General features: G+C 32.3%; 2 protein-coding genes across 3 annotated transcripts in view; one reads left to right on the forward strand and one right to left on the reverse strand.

The window, feature by feature from the left end:
• Window positions 1-1,070: 1,070 nt before the first annotated feature.
• Window positions 1,071-4,162, reverse strand: LOC114332914 (Golgi to ER traffic protein 4 homolog). The gene is made up of 5 exons (XM_028282696.2): window positions 3,998-4,162; window positions 3,855-3,933; window positions 3,593-3,796; window positions 3,223-3,530; window positions 1,071-1,430 (listed from the first exon to the last, which is right to left on the reverse strand). The coding sequence occupies exons 1-5, from the start codon at window positions 4,108-4,110 to the stop codon at window positions 1,154-1,156; spliced, it is 981 nt and encodes a 326-aa protein (XP_028138497.1). The 5' UTR covers window positions 4,111-4,162; the 3' UTR covers window positions 1,071-1,153.
• A 420-nt stretch (window positions 4,163-4,582) lies between these two features.
• Window positions 4,583-13,786, forward strand: part of LOC114332913 (uncharacterized protein CG5098) — a 104,325-nt gene continuing 95,121 nt past the window's right edge. The window contains exon 1 of one of the 2 annotated variants that reach the window (XM_028282695.2): window positions 4,583-4,869. The gene's annotated coding sequence lies outside the window, so the exon portion shown is untranslated. The remainder of the gene's footprint in view (window positions 4,870-13,786) is intronic. The other variant, XM_028282694.2, reaches the window with a different exon arrangement.

Here is a 13,786-nt window from a genome sequence, read left to right on the forward strand (position 1 = left end):
AAACTTGGGTAAGTCCATCTGAATTAAGGAGGCCGTTGTACCCCCCTGGCGACAGGACTAAATGGACCAATAAGTTAAATCTTTTAGTAATATTTTTAATATTTTTTAATATTATTAATGTTGCTATTAGGATTGAAAACTTTACCTTTCAGTTGCCAGATGACGCTAGTCACCTACTCCATACCCGTCAGTTGCAATGCGAGGATAAACTTTCATGGTTTGGTCACTTAGAGCAGAGAGCAGTAGGCCTACGCCTCTCCGATGATGAGTCCAATAGAAGTCGAAAATCGTCGATTCAGACTTCAGAGTGTTGAACTGCGCTCCTTGTTCTAAGTGAAAAATAAGATTGTTTTGCCTTCGCATTGCAACTGAATAAAAATGGTATACATTTTTATTTTATATTAGTATTACCCCTATAGAGTAACTAGGTCCATTTTCCGTTGGAACTTTAGCAAGCTGCAGACGGGGGTTGTGAATTGCAACTTTTTAGAATTCCCTCTTGTATTCACTGCAGCATCCATCTGGCTTGCAAATTTTAGAAGCTATGGAGGTGTTACCAGGGAAATGGACCGATAAGTTTTCAATTTAAAAATCTTTTAGTAATATTTTTAATATTTTTCAATATTATTAATGTTGCTATTAGGATTGAAAACTTTACCTTTTGAAAACTAAGAGTTTTGTAATAACAAAACTGTACCGCTCTAGAGTGACATCTTGCAGGTATCGGACTAGATGTACGCCCCCGACCTTCTTTTAGTCTGGCAAAAGTAATTTATTTTATTCACGCATAACCTTTTGATTAAAATTAAAAACTATAGTTTTGCAATCACAAAACCTAACCGCGCTAGAGCTACAGATTTAGGCGTGGGGTGTGCGGAAACGCGCCCAACTTGCACTCTGAAATTTTTCAGAAAGTGGTAGACTCACTCAAACGAAGCAATTAAAACCATTTTGGAGACTTTTGTAATCATTTTTAAAAAATTACGATGTACTGTGGACTACGTAGAAACAATTTCGCATGGAACAATAGACTGAGAACAGCCAATAAAATAAATAAAACGATTTGTCGATTAAGAGCAACTCAAATAAATATATTAATTTTTAAAAATTAAACTGTCAACAACTTTTGTAAGAACACACTCCCCTTAATTTACTAGTCCAAATTATCATTTTCTACCATCGTTTTGTTTGTAGATGTACCTGAAGTGGACGCCTGTGGGGCTTCTTCATCACTGTCTTCATCTAAACCACTAATCAAATTTTCGAATAAGTGTCCAAAGAATGAGTTGTTCTGTGTTTGTTGTTGTGGTGGTTTTATGCCAAAGAAAATTTGGCCTATTTTGTCGAGGTATTGGATGTAGCCAGGATCTCTTTTTAGCGATGGTTCATATTTTCCGATTAGTAGAAGGAATGTGTGGATTGTGGATTTACTGGAAAAAAAATTTTAATGTTTATTTTTGAATAAATTGTAATGGATATTTATTTACTATGCAATGCTCGCTAAACATAACTTTCAATTAAACAACTAAGGGACCATCCATTAATCACGTGATTTTTTTTGCTTTTTTTAACCCCCTCTCCCCCTTGGTGATACATGGTGAGGTTTAAAACTCAATTGATTTGTTATTATTTCATTAAACTCTCAATTCAAAAAATCAGACTGTTGTTTATTATGGGTATTTTAATGGGTGGAACACAAAGAACATGTCAAATGACAGGAATCATGTTGGTTAGTAATAGCAGTCTGATTTTGGTATGAAAGTTTAATAAAAGGGTAACAAATCAATTGGATGTTCTGTCCGACAAAATACATGGGACGTTTTCGTAATCTGATGTTCCAAATTTTTAAACCATTCCAAAATTAAAACTTCTCCTGTTCCAGTGTTCCCGTACATCAAAGTTTGTCCGACTAGACACTGTTAAGCTATTAACAAATTTTCAGCTTGCTATTAATCAACTTTTTTTGGTACACAGGCTCCTGGCCTATTTGGCATTCTCTTTCACTAAAATAATTATAATTGCCATTTTTACTAGATTTGTCAGAACTGCAGTATTTACAGTTGATATAACTCAAATAAACCATAGTTGAACCTAAGTGAAATTTTAAATAAATTCAGAATCCTTTAAAAATAGGCCTGCACAGTGTTCAACCAAGGTTTTTTCCAAAAAACCAAAAAACAGGTTTTTTGGTTTAAACCAGGTTTATTGATACAAAGTATAATAAGTCTAAATACTTTAAAAATTAATAAATGATAAATATACTTAGTAATAAAATAAACAATGAAAAAAATGATTAAGACAACTTTTATTTTGATTTACACACACACACACACACACAAAATTAATATAACAAAAAAAAACATCTTCAAATGTAATAACATTCAAAATAAATAGGTTCGAAAGAAAAAAATAGAATATATTTATGTTAATTTTATTCATTTGCGGCAGCTGTATTAAAAACTTTAAATGAAAACACCAGTTTGGGAGGCTCAATAAAAAAAAACCAGGTTTTTACTTAAAAAACCAGTTCATTTAAACCAAGGTTTTAAGCATGTTAGTTTAAACCTGCCAGCCTTGCTTTACATTACTGCAACAACAATCTGTTTATTATTTGTAGTATCGTTTATGTTGTTTTGTTGTACCAGTGTACTTATGATATTCAAATATGTTATATTTTTTTTATATTTCCAAAATTATATATTCACTACTGACAATAGAAAAACTACCTTTCAATAAATATACACCACCTCGTAAGTATTTGCCTGCAAGACATGTTGACCTAGTTGACCAGTTTATACACCATTTCTTAAATAATCCTATGAATGTATTTTTCCATTATAATTTTTTTATTATGTTGCATCCTGCTTTTTTGTAAATACGGTATAACCTCCGTTAACCAAAATAGTTGGGGGAGGCCGTTTTGGATAACAAGAATTTCGGTTAAAAATAACATTGTTTTCTGGATTCTTCTTGTATCAAATAACATAGTATTGGAGAGATATAGCTGCAAAACATCATTGTTAAAGAAAAACATAAAAGAAAAAGAAGATTTCTTTAAGAAACATGTTGTTTTTCCTTAATTTTATTCCTTTTTTTAAATTTACTTTTTATTGACGAAATTATTGAAACTGTCAGCCATCTCAGTTAAACGATGTTTCAGTTAATGGAGGTATCACTGTAGATGTTTTATTGTAAATGTAAATATGTTAAATAAATACTTACGTTTCAATGGCCTGTAACAAGAACCATATAAAATTGAGCAAAGGAAACAAGTATGGTGGCCCCGATCCCTGTATTCTAGGATGATGTTCTGTGTAACTTGTAAATGTCTGATTTGCAGTACTCTTATTTTTTAAACATAAATATTGGAATACAGTCTGTGCTATGAATAAGTCAGCTTCTTCTTTAAATCCTCGACTACGGTGGAACTCTATAAGAAGTTTAGCACAGCTCTTACCATCCTGGGAATATATAAAATGGTGACGTGCCTGTGAATAATTTTTTTCAGCCCAATAAACCAAGGCTACACTCTGAAACAAGCAGAAATATATATAAATAAATGCACTGTTATAAAGCATATATCGCAACATACCCTATGTAATTGTGGGTGTCCATGAGATGATCCTTTAGACGACCAACGAACTGCATGTGCTAAAAATGTGTCACGTTCTGGAGTGGAAATATTTATTTGACGGAATATGTTCGTTAACTTTGGAGCCCACAATTCGTAGTTAGAGTCTTCCGATTGTTCCAAAACTTCTATTAATAATATTCCCAAATCTGAGCCACTTAGTTGCTAAAAGAGGACAGTGTATTATATGCTTAACAATTCGAAAAATTAAACAGTATGCTACCTGTTCACGTTCTAGAAATAAAACTGCTCCATTGTATAGCATATCTTTTAATTCTTTATATTTTTTTTGTCCCATATACCTGAAAGTTTGAGGTTATGATCAAAGAAACTTCAATAAAGTAACATAAACAAACTATCAATTACCTGAAATATAAAGTCCTATACATTTGATGTGCTTCATAAAATTTTCCATCTATTACCGATTTTTCCAACTTTTGTAAAACTCTAGAAACTCCACGAACTCCTTGTGTAGCCATATTTTTTATTTACGTAAAAAAGCAAAACGTCAATTTTTCTAGACTCATATGCTTGGTGACTTTTTGTTTTTTACGTTGGTATACAAATATTTCTGTTTGTGTCAAAAGAGCGGTAATCTCTACAATTTTAAAAATTAAAGTTGGGCCAAGGGGGTTGCGAATTAAAAAGAATGTTTGTTTTTTTTATGGATAAAATTATTTAATTAAAGTAACTATTCATGCAATTAAATACGAAAGTAGAAGATTAAATATCTATAACTAAAATCTTATCATACCTACCTATTTAAAATTATATTTTGGATATGGATAAAACCTTAAGATTTTTAAAACACTATTAAAAATTTAATATCAAATAATGGGTATTTTTATATTAATGCAAATTTATTAAAATATTTTGGGGTTGAACTTTTTTATGTCAAATGTCACAATGTCAGTTAAGTATTATTCCAGAACCGTATTAAGTGATATTAAAAATTATGTATATTTTTTAAGACAAATTAGAGATTGAAATGTTACAAATGAAAGTTTATTATGATTTAAAAATGTCTAAAAGTATTACAAAACGATTCTTCTTACCAGTTAACTTAAATTTAAAGCTTAAATATTGTGTTTAATAGACTATTTTGGTTTTCTTGAAAGATGGCGCTGATGTTAAAAATTAAAACCGGGTCCGCCATTGTTACATTAGGCTGCTTTTATGGCCGTGCCTGGAAAATTTTGTGAAATAATTCGTGGTGAACGGATAAAAACAAAGAATATGTAAGAAGTGTTTAACTAATTGTAATCCCAACTTAATTTAAGCAATGCTTTTAACTCCCAATTGCACGGTATTTTGTGAGGTGTTGTGTTATTTTTTTTTAACATCGATTCATCATCGTAAATGGCTACAACTCACAGATTTTTGTACACATGCAATAAGTATTTTTTAATTTTCTATGGATATGATCTATATTTGGTGTAAATAGTTGTTTAAAATTCATGTAATATTTAGGATATGTTCAGAAGTGTCATGTTCTCAGGTAGTTATTATTTACAAAATTTTTTCAGTTTATATTTTTCTGTTTGCATAATTTATTAATTTCAGTAAATACAAAAAGAAAAAGTATCACTTGGAAAATTGTTACTGAATTATAGTAATTAATAGATGTACAATAGACAGAATGTCATTGGTAAATTATGAAAAAATCTGTACCTATTAGAAGTGAAAATAAAATTACTTATTTAGTAGTGAACTATATAATTTTTGATACTGGTTAATATTAATATCATTTCACATATTACTTAACTTTTTAAATAACTTAAATAATATAGTCCAGTCTAATCAAAATAATATTTAGATTTTTGGCCTTGTAAGTGAAGTGAAGAGTGAAGACATTAAATTTTCATCAGAACATAATAGTTCAAATATATGTTAAAACTGTAATACATAACTTAAATAAGTAATAAATAAGAAACCTGACATATTTATTAATGTATCTTAGATGGTCTAATATTTAAGAATTAAAAAACAGACAACAGTCTATATTATACTATTAAACTTTAAATAAGGTAATGATTAACAATACATAAGATTTTAATGACTGAATTTTAGTACAAGAATGTAGTCATTTAGAAAAATAGTTTATAAACGGTTTGTTCTACTAAAGTTAGCTAAAACTGTTAAAAATAAACAGGGAAAATCATAAATGTTTTACCTATAAATTAACATAATATGAAATCAGTTGTTTGTTTATTTTATTATTTGTCTGTCATAATAAATATAATATAATGTCAGATCAATCAAATACACTGCTCAACATGATCAAACCTTACTAAGGGTCCTATCAGTTTTTTAGGAACCAGCTGTACATACCTTTAAATCACTGTTCTGAATATTGCACATCTGTAGATTTTGTTAATTTAGGTGTTAAGTCACTTTCGGCTGACTCCATAATTTTATTCTAACTCATTTGATCCAAATATAGATACTTACAGCCTTCCCTTATTATAAAGTTGCTGTTACTTGTTTTTATTTCTACAATATCCTGCATTGACCTCATAATGATTATTTTCCTGTTGTGTATGCATTACTTTCTACTACTTTTTTATATTTTTTATACAGTGTAGCAAAGCCAAATGGAATAAATTTATTATTTCGTAAATGAGCGATTTTGGAAAAAAAAATTCCGAAACAGGTCGATTTCTATTTTTAAATTACAATTTTTTGGCATATAATATAGGTATCTTAACGTCGTCCATCTGGGTGTGATGGCATACTCGATGAGTTTTTTAACCCTCGTAAGGCGGTGCTTAGATTCTTACGTAAACAATGGTGTGGGGTGCACTTGCACCCCAACTGTATAACCCTTTTTTTGTATGTGAACGTCGGGGAAATTGATTTGAAAGATAATTAGGACTTATTTATTATAGTATGAAACATAATTTAAAAAAAAGTACTCATTTCTTCTTAAAAAAAATTATTATCGTTGCAAGACAAATACATGACATTTTTCAAAGAGTGACAACACAAAGTTTTTTCACATAATACAGTTATGCCGGGACTTTCGGTTTTTTTCTCTGACGTAAGTAACACCGACCTAGCCCCTTAGCTCTGTTAGCTCCATGTGGAACATCAGAAACATCCAATTCAGGATATGAAATTTTCGTCATTTGCAATCTGCAGTTATTTTTCTAAAAAAAAAACATGTAAACGCAAAGGGTTTTAAATGCTGTGATGAGTGGAATGCGTTTAGAATTGAATTTAATGCGAATAAAAAAATGGACAAAAATCAAAAACATTTATTAAAAAAGATAGGTGAGAAAAACGAGGTCTGGGGTGCACCTGCACCCAGCACCGCCTTACGAGGGTTAAATAAGAATAGGGGTCGTGTGCTAGCTCATTTGAAAGTTTATTCAATTCTCTAATCAACATTAAGATCATAATTATATGGTGTGCCCAAAAAAATTTTTTCGAATTCAATTAATTGACACAAAAAGAATATGTGCAGAGACTGGTTAGAAAATTTAAATAAATATAACGAAATTCAGTATGGCAACATTATGTGAACACCAAGTCTTATAGGATATCTAAAGAACCGTAATTGAGTCCAGACAAATTAAAATATTTTTTTACCAAGAAAAATTAGATGTTTTAACCAAATTGTGTTTCAAATGATGTGCAAAATAGTTTTGAATTCGGTTCCACTAATGAACTTGTTTTGTTTGCCCTTAAAAATAAAAAAAAAACATTTAATGCAACAGCATTTTTCTATAGTAGACTTTTTTCCTGACATCATCCTGAACAATGCAAAGAGTTTCAAATCTCTAGGTGCTGTATTTAAGATTTATTTTGTGCTAAATGCCTTCGTCTAGCTACACTATTGTATGGAGTTGAGGGGTGAACCTTACAGGCAAGAACCGTGTCATCATGTCAAGTCTAGATTCTGTTGAGATGTGGTTGTACTGATGGTTATTGAAAATCCCATGGATCGAGAGAATATCAAATGATCAAGTGATGGAAGGAATACATAAAAATAAGGAACTGTTGACAACAGTTAAGAAAAATAATTTATTTTGCCATATCTTTAGAAATGTTAAGTATGGCTTTCTGCAGTTGATCATTGAAGGAATGATTGAAGGAAGATTAGGCATTGGACTAAAGATGTTCTATTAGCTGCGAAAATTATGCCAATGGCTCAACAGCAGGGAGACCAACACAATTACATATATGATTAGCACAAGGTGGAGAAGAATTCCAGTTGATGGTCACATTAATGATGGAGTAGGCTTTGCTTTGGAAACAGCACTACACCATCTAATACAGAAGGTGCAGTGGAAAATAGTGTATAAAGAAGGAGCATTCAACAACACCTCTTATGAAGCAATCCCAAGGGAAATTAATCTAAAAGGAATAGAAGAAATAAGCTGCAGATAAATAGACTACATGGTGAGAAGCTGTGTGATATATGCAACATTACTGGGGATACAGTGTCAGTACAGGTAGCCAGAGGCTATCCGCAGGTAGGAGTCTTATATCCTTTCCTGTAGAAGGTGGTCATGGAATGGGCTGATAGCTAGACTCAATAAGAATAGCCCCATGACCTGGTCTATGCAATAACCTGGTCATCTTCGCCAATGACAAATTTAATGGCAGTCAGAGGGAATGTAACAGGCTCTGACTGTAGTTACAGTCTTCAAACGGACTTCAAATGTAGGGCAACATAAGACCGTAGAAGTACAAAACCATGAAATTTACCAGAAGTAGGATTTGGGTCTAAGCTAAATGGTATAAATATAAATCTTGTTAATGAAGAAAAGTGACATATCAGACTCTAGGCTTACTGGGAATCAGCAAATAAAATGAATAACCAAGAGAGCAGTAACTATTTGCAGTGTGCAAGTACTTGGAGGGGATTCGAGAAACGATTGTGCGAGAATAGCGGAGAAGTATTGCAACTTTCTTAAATAATTCATATTGTCAATTGAAATTGTAAAATTGACATATATTTCATACCTACTGTCATTGAAGAAGAAAAATTATATATTGCTCCACAATATTGATATGATATGCAATTATTATATAAAGGTAAATTTAATTAATTGTATCTTGCTTGCAGTACTGCATTTTAATAACTAATTTTATTTACTTCATACAATTGCTTACGTTTTAATAACATAACCTGAATCTTATTTTTTCTTCTTATTATTTTTTTGGACTATGGCCTTGACAATTATCCAGTAACCAGGACTAATATAATTGGCCAATTAAATAAAAGTGCGAATAATGTTGCTGAGCTTAGAAACCAGCTGTCGCTTTGCCGAACTTGCACGGTCCCAATAGTACCTAATGGTAACTAGAAGCACTCATGGCAAATATGTGATTTAAAATTATTTTAAACAACTATTGGTTACAATAACAGCTCATTACTTTAAAGTAATCTTTTTTGACAAACGATTTTCTGCATAAAAGTCGAAACATCAAATAACAATTAAAATGTAATTTTCATTACAAGGAGTTGTGGCTTAATACCATATAAACATTTTAAATAAGAAAGCAGTTAAGAGCATGCAGTAGTGCGTCATCGATATAACTTCGGGAGATAGTATCATACCTTTTTTCGTAAAGTCTGCAAAACTTTGGCAACAGTGGTAATCTTTGACATCATTTAAGATCAATATTTTGGCAATTATACTCATACGCGCGCTAAATGGAAGTAATAGAAAACAATTTTATGATTAGTAATAAAATATTTATAAAAATAAACCAAAATGGGTGATTATCTTAACATAGGTATTTGCACGAAATAATAATAAATAATCATTTCGTTGTGAAGCGAAACAAGATCCGTCTTATTTTATTTAGTTCATAGATCGCCAAAGGCACTCTAACTTTATATACTCGCATTAGAATTCGAAATATTTTTATGTAAAATATACTTACCTACCTACACCTACATATAACTAAAACTCACAATTAACAATAATCTATGTTTTCAAATAGGCCAACAACTTCGTTCTATTACACAAAAATACAATAAATTAACTATAAATAAACACTACTTTCTTAGCAACAACAATAACGAATTCATAAAATAATACACTACTGCACTGAACAGATATCGATAAAGATAACAGAACATATAAGAGAAAATCTGACGCAGGTTTGTCAAAATGACAGTGACAATTTCTCTATGTTGCCTAATTAGTTATTAGGTATAATATGTAAATTTCTTGGTAGAAATAAAACATTTTAGTAGGTCCAAAATGACACAAAATCTAGGCATGGGATAAAAAAGTTTATTTGAAGAAAGTGTATTTTTTTGTTCTTCTTAATGACGGTACAGGCTCGTATTTTTAATTTTGTATTTAATTACAGAGTAATTTCCACATGCTAATATATTTCTCAAATTGGGCTCTGTACCGCCATTCTTTATTATATTGCGAATATGTGTGCCAAATATCTCGACAAAACATTCAAAATTACAGCCGCAATCTTGGAACGCGTTTGTTGCTACCTGTTGATGGCTACTGTAGCCTCTTAAACCAAGAAATAACATATGCAATGATGAGGACGGCAAGTTGCTTATTAGCAAATATAATATCCTCATGAAATAGGAAGAAAACTTATGAGAATGATTAACAGATGAATCTGCTATCAATACAAAACTGCAGTACTGATGATGCTGAACTGCACTGATGCTGATGATGTGAAAATGACCATGGAAAATCTAAAAAGCTGCAAATCTCCAGTCATAAGTTGCTTATAAAAAACTTAACCTGGAAAGTCTTAACACGTGTGCTATCATTCAATTTGTATGAATTAAATTATGTTGTAAGTCAAACTGATGTTGTCAATCTAAGAATTAGAATAGGTTTGTCAAATTAATGATAAGCTTATTCAATTGTTCAATTGAAACACATCTTTGGTCATGTTAGCCTTGGAAACAATATTGTAATCACTCAACTGACGTTCTGAAATGTTATTTATGTTTGTAAACTTCGCATTGATCAATTCCTATCATTTGTATTTGCCTGCGATTTTATGTATTGTGACTTTAATATGGCATTTGTTGTAAACAATCCGTCCAAATATAATCAGCGTGTGGTCATACAAAGTTCAACCTTCTGTGAGTAAGGTCATGTTAACATTTCTTTTTCAACCATGAAGGATCCTTGCTCATAGAGTTCACAGAACCTAGATTGCATATTAATGAAAAACTTGTATAATAAAACTTTAAACAAGGTTCATCAAGCAATATGATGAAAACGTCCAGGAGATTTCTCACGTGGTGTCATTCTTTTGCACGACAATGCTCAGTCTTATGTGGCCAAAGAAGTGAAAGGAAATCTACAACGAAAGAATTGGATGATATTAGAGCATCCATCCTATAGTTTCGATTTATCGCTTACGATTTTCACATCTTTGGGCCATTGAAAATAGTGTTAAAAGGTAATCGTTTTCAGATGGACAAAGAAATAAAAAACGCCTAAAAAAATTCTTCTACTTACAACCACAAGAATCGTTCTTTAATTGTTCTCGTCACTAGAAAATAACTTCAGAAAAATATCTTATATGAGAGATTGAAGCCTATTAAGAAGAATATCAAGCAGGATTCAGGCCAGGCCGTTAACAAATCTTCCACTTCACGCCAAATTCTCGAAAAAGTGAAAATTTGAGAATGCCATCTTTGGAGATTTTAACTTCGAAGTAGTTTGAAATTGAAGTAGTGAAAATTGTACAATTTTATAAACGAATCTTAAAAATAATCGAAAAATAAAGCAGTAACAAATAAATACAGTTTACTAAAATTCATAAATCTATATATATAAAATTCTAATTCGCAGGCTTTGTTACCGTACTCCTCCGAAACCACTTGACCGATTTTCATGAAATTTGGCAGGTGGACTCGACCGGAGAAGGAGTAGGTTGTTATCTATATTTCATAGCCGTACGTCTAAAGGGGGCTCTGCCCCCCTAATAATTTTTTTTTATTTTTCGACAAACCGATTTTTCTTAATTGTATATGATTCACAAGCAAAAGATAGCTCCGTGAAGTTAGCCCGAAAAAGTCGGGAAAAAAAATGCGATTGATGCCATTCGTTTGTCCATTGATTGTCCACGTTTGTCCACCATTTTATTTCGTTAGTCCACCCATCAATTCTTTTTTATAAACAAAAATTTTTTTTCGGGCTAACTTCACAAATCCACAAATTTTCGAAAATTTAAAAAAACTCTTGCTATATTGTTTGTCCATCGTTTGTCCATGTTTGTCCACCACATAATTTTTTTTGTCCACCCTCTGAAACAACCCCCTGGTAATTGTAATTATTTTTTTATTTCTTAATTCGGGCTAACTTCACGTCCGTTTAAACGCGTATTTTAAAGTTAATTCGGGTGAAAAATCACAACTACCCGTTTGTCCACCCCTTCGCAGCGTTTGTCCAGCCCCTTAAAGTGCGAAACAACCCCCTAGTTAATTGTACTTATTTTTTTATTTCTTTATTCGGGCTAACTTCACGTTCTCTTAAATGGGCATTTAAACGTTTATTCGGGTGCAGAATCACAACTGCCCGTTTGTCCACCCTTTCGCAGCGTTTGTCCAACCACTTAAAGTGCGAAACAACCCCCTCGTTAATTGTAATTATTTTTTTATTTCTTTATTCGGGCTAGCTTCACGTTCCCTTAAATGGGCATTTAAACGTTAATTCGGATGCAGAATCACAACTACCCGTTTGTCCACCCCTTCGGAGCGTTTGTCCAACCCATTAAAGTGCGAAACAACCCCCCCTGTTAATTGTAATTATTTTTTTATTTCTTAATTCGGGCTAGCTTCACGTTATCTTAAATAAGCTTTTAAACGTTAATTCGGGTGCAGAATCACAACTACCCGTTTGTCCATCCCTTCGCAGCGTTTGTCCAACCCCTTAAAGTGCGAAACAACCCCCCTGTTAATTGCAATTATTTTTTTTATTTCTTAATTCGGGCTAGCATCACGTTCCCTTAAATGGGCATTTAAACGTTAATTCGGGTGTCGAATCACAACTACCCGTTTGTCCACACCTTCGCAGCGTTTGTCCAACCCCTTAAAGTGCGAAACAACCCCCTCGTTAATTGTAATTTTTTTTTATTTCTTTATTCGGGATAACTTCACACTCTCTTAAATGGGCATTTAAACGTTAATTCAGGTGCAGAATCACAACTACCCGTTTGTCCAAACCTTCGCAGCAAAAAAAATGTGATCGATGCCATTCGATTGTCCATTGATTGTCCATGTTTGTCCACCATGTTATTTCGTTAGTCCACTTATCAATTTTTTTTTATTAACAAAAATTTTTTTCGGGCTAACTTCACAAATTCACAAATTTTCTGAAATTTAAAAAATCTCTTGCTATATTGTTTGTCCATCGTTTGTAAATGTTTGTCCACTACATAATTTTTTTTGTCCACCCTCTGAAACAACCCCCTGTTAATTGTAATAATTTTTTTATTTCTTAATTCGGGCTAACTTCACGTTCTCTTAAATGGGCATTTAAACGTTAATTCGGCTGCAGAATCACAACTAAGCGTTGCTATATTGTTTGTCCATCGTTTGTCCATGTTTGTCCACCACATAATTTTTTTTGTCCACCCTCTGAAACAACCCCCTGTTAATTGTAATTATTTTTTTATTTCTTAATTCGGGCTAACTTCACGTTCTCTTAAATGGGCATTTAAACGTTAATTTGGGTGCAGAATAACAACTAAGCGTTTGTCCACCCCTTTGCAGCGTTTGTCCACCCCTTTGCAGCGTTTGTCCAACCCCTTAAAGTGCGAAACAATCCCCCTGTTAATTGTAATTATTTTTTTATTTCATAATTCGGGCTAGCTTCGCGTTCTCTTAAATGGGTATTTAAACGTTAATTCGGGAGCAGAATCACAACTACCCGTTTGTCCACCCCTTCGCAGCGTTTGTCCAACCCCTTAAAGTGCGAAACAACAACCCTGTTAATTACAATTATTTTTTTATTTCTTAATTCGGGCTAGCTCCACGTTCCCTTAAATGGGTATTTAAACGTTAATTCGGGTGCAGAATCACAACTACCCGTTTGTCCACTCCTTCGCAGCGTTTGTCCAACTCCTTAAAGTGCGAAACAACCCCCTCGTCAATTGTAATTATTTTTTTATTTCTTTATTCGGGCTAACTTCACGTTCTCTTAA

The sequence above is a fragment of the Diabrotica virgifera genome, chromosome 1 (genome assembly GCF_917563875.1).
Source record: "Diabrotica virgifera virgifera chromosome 1, PGI_DIABVI_V3a".
Taxonomy (NCBI): domain Eukaryota; kingdom Metazoa; phylum Arthropoda; class Insecta; order Coleoptera; family Chrysomelidae; genus Diabrotica; species Diabrotica virgifera.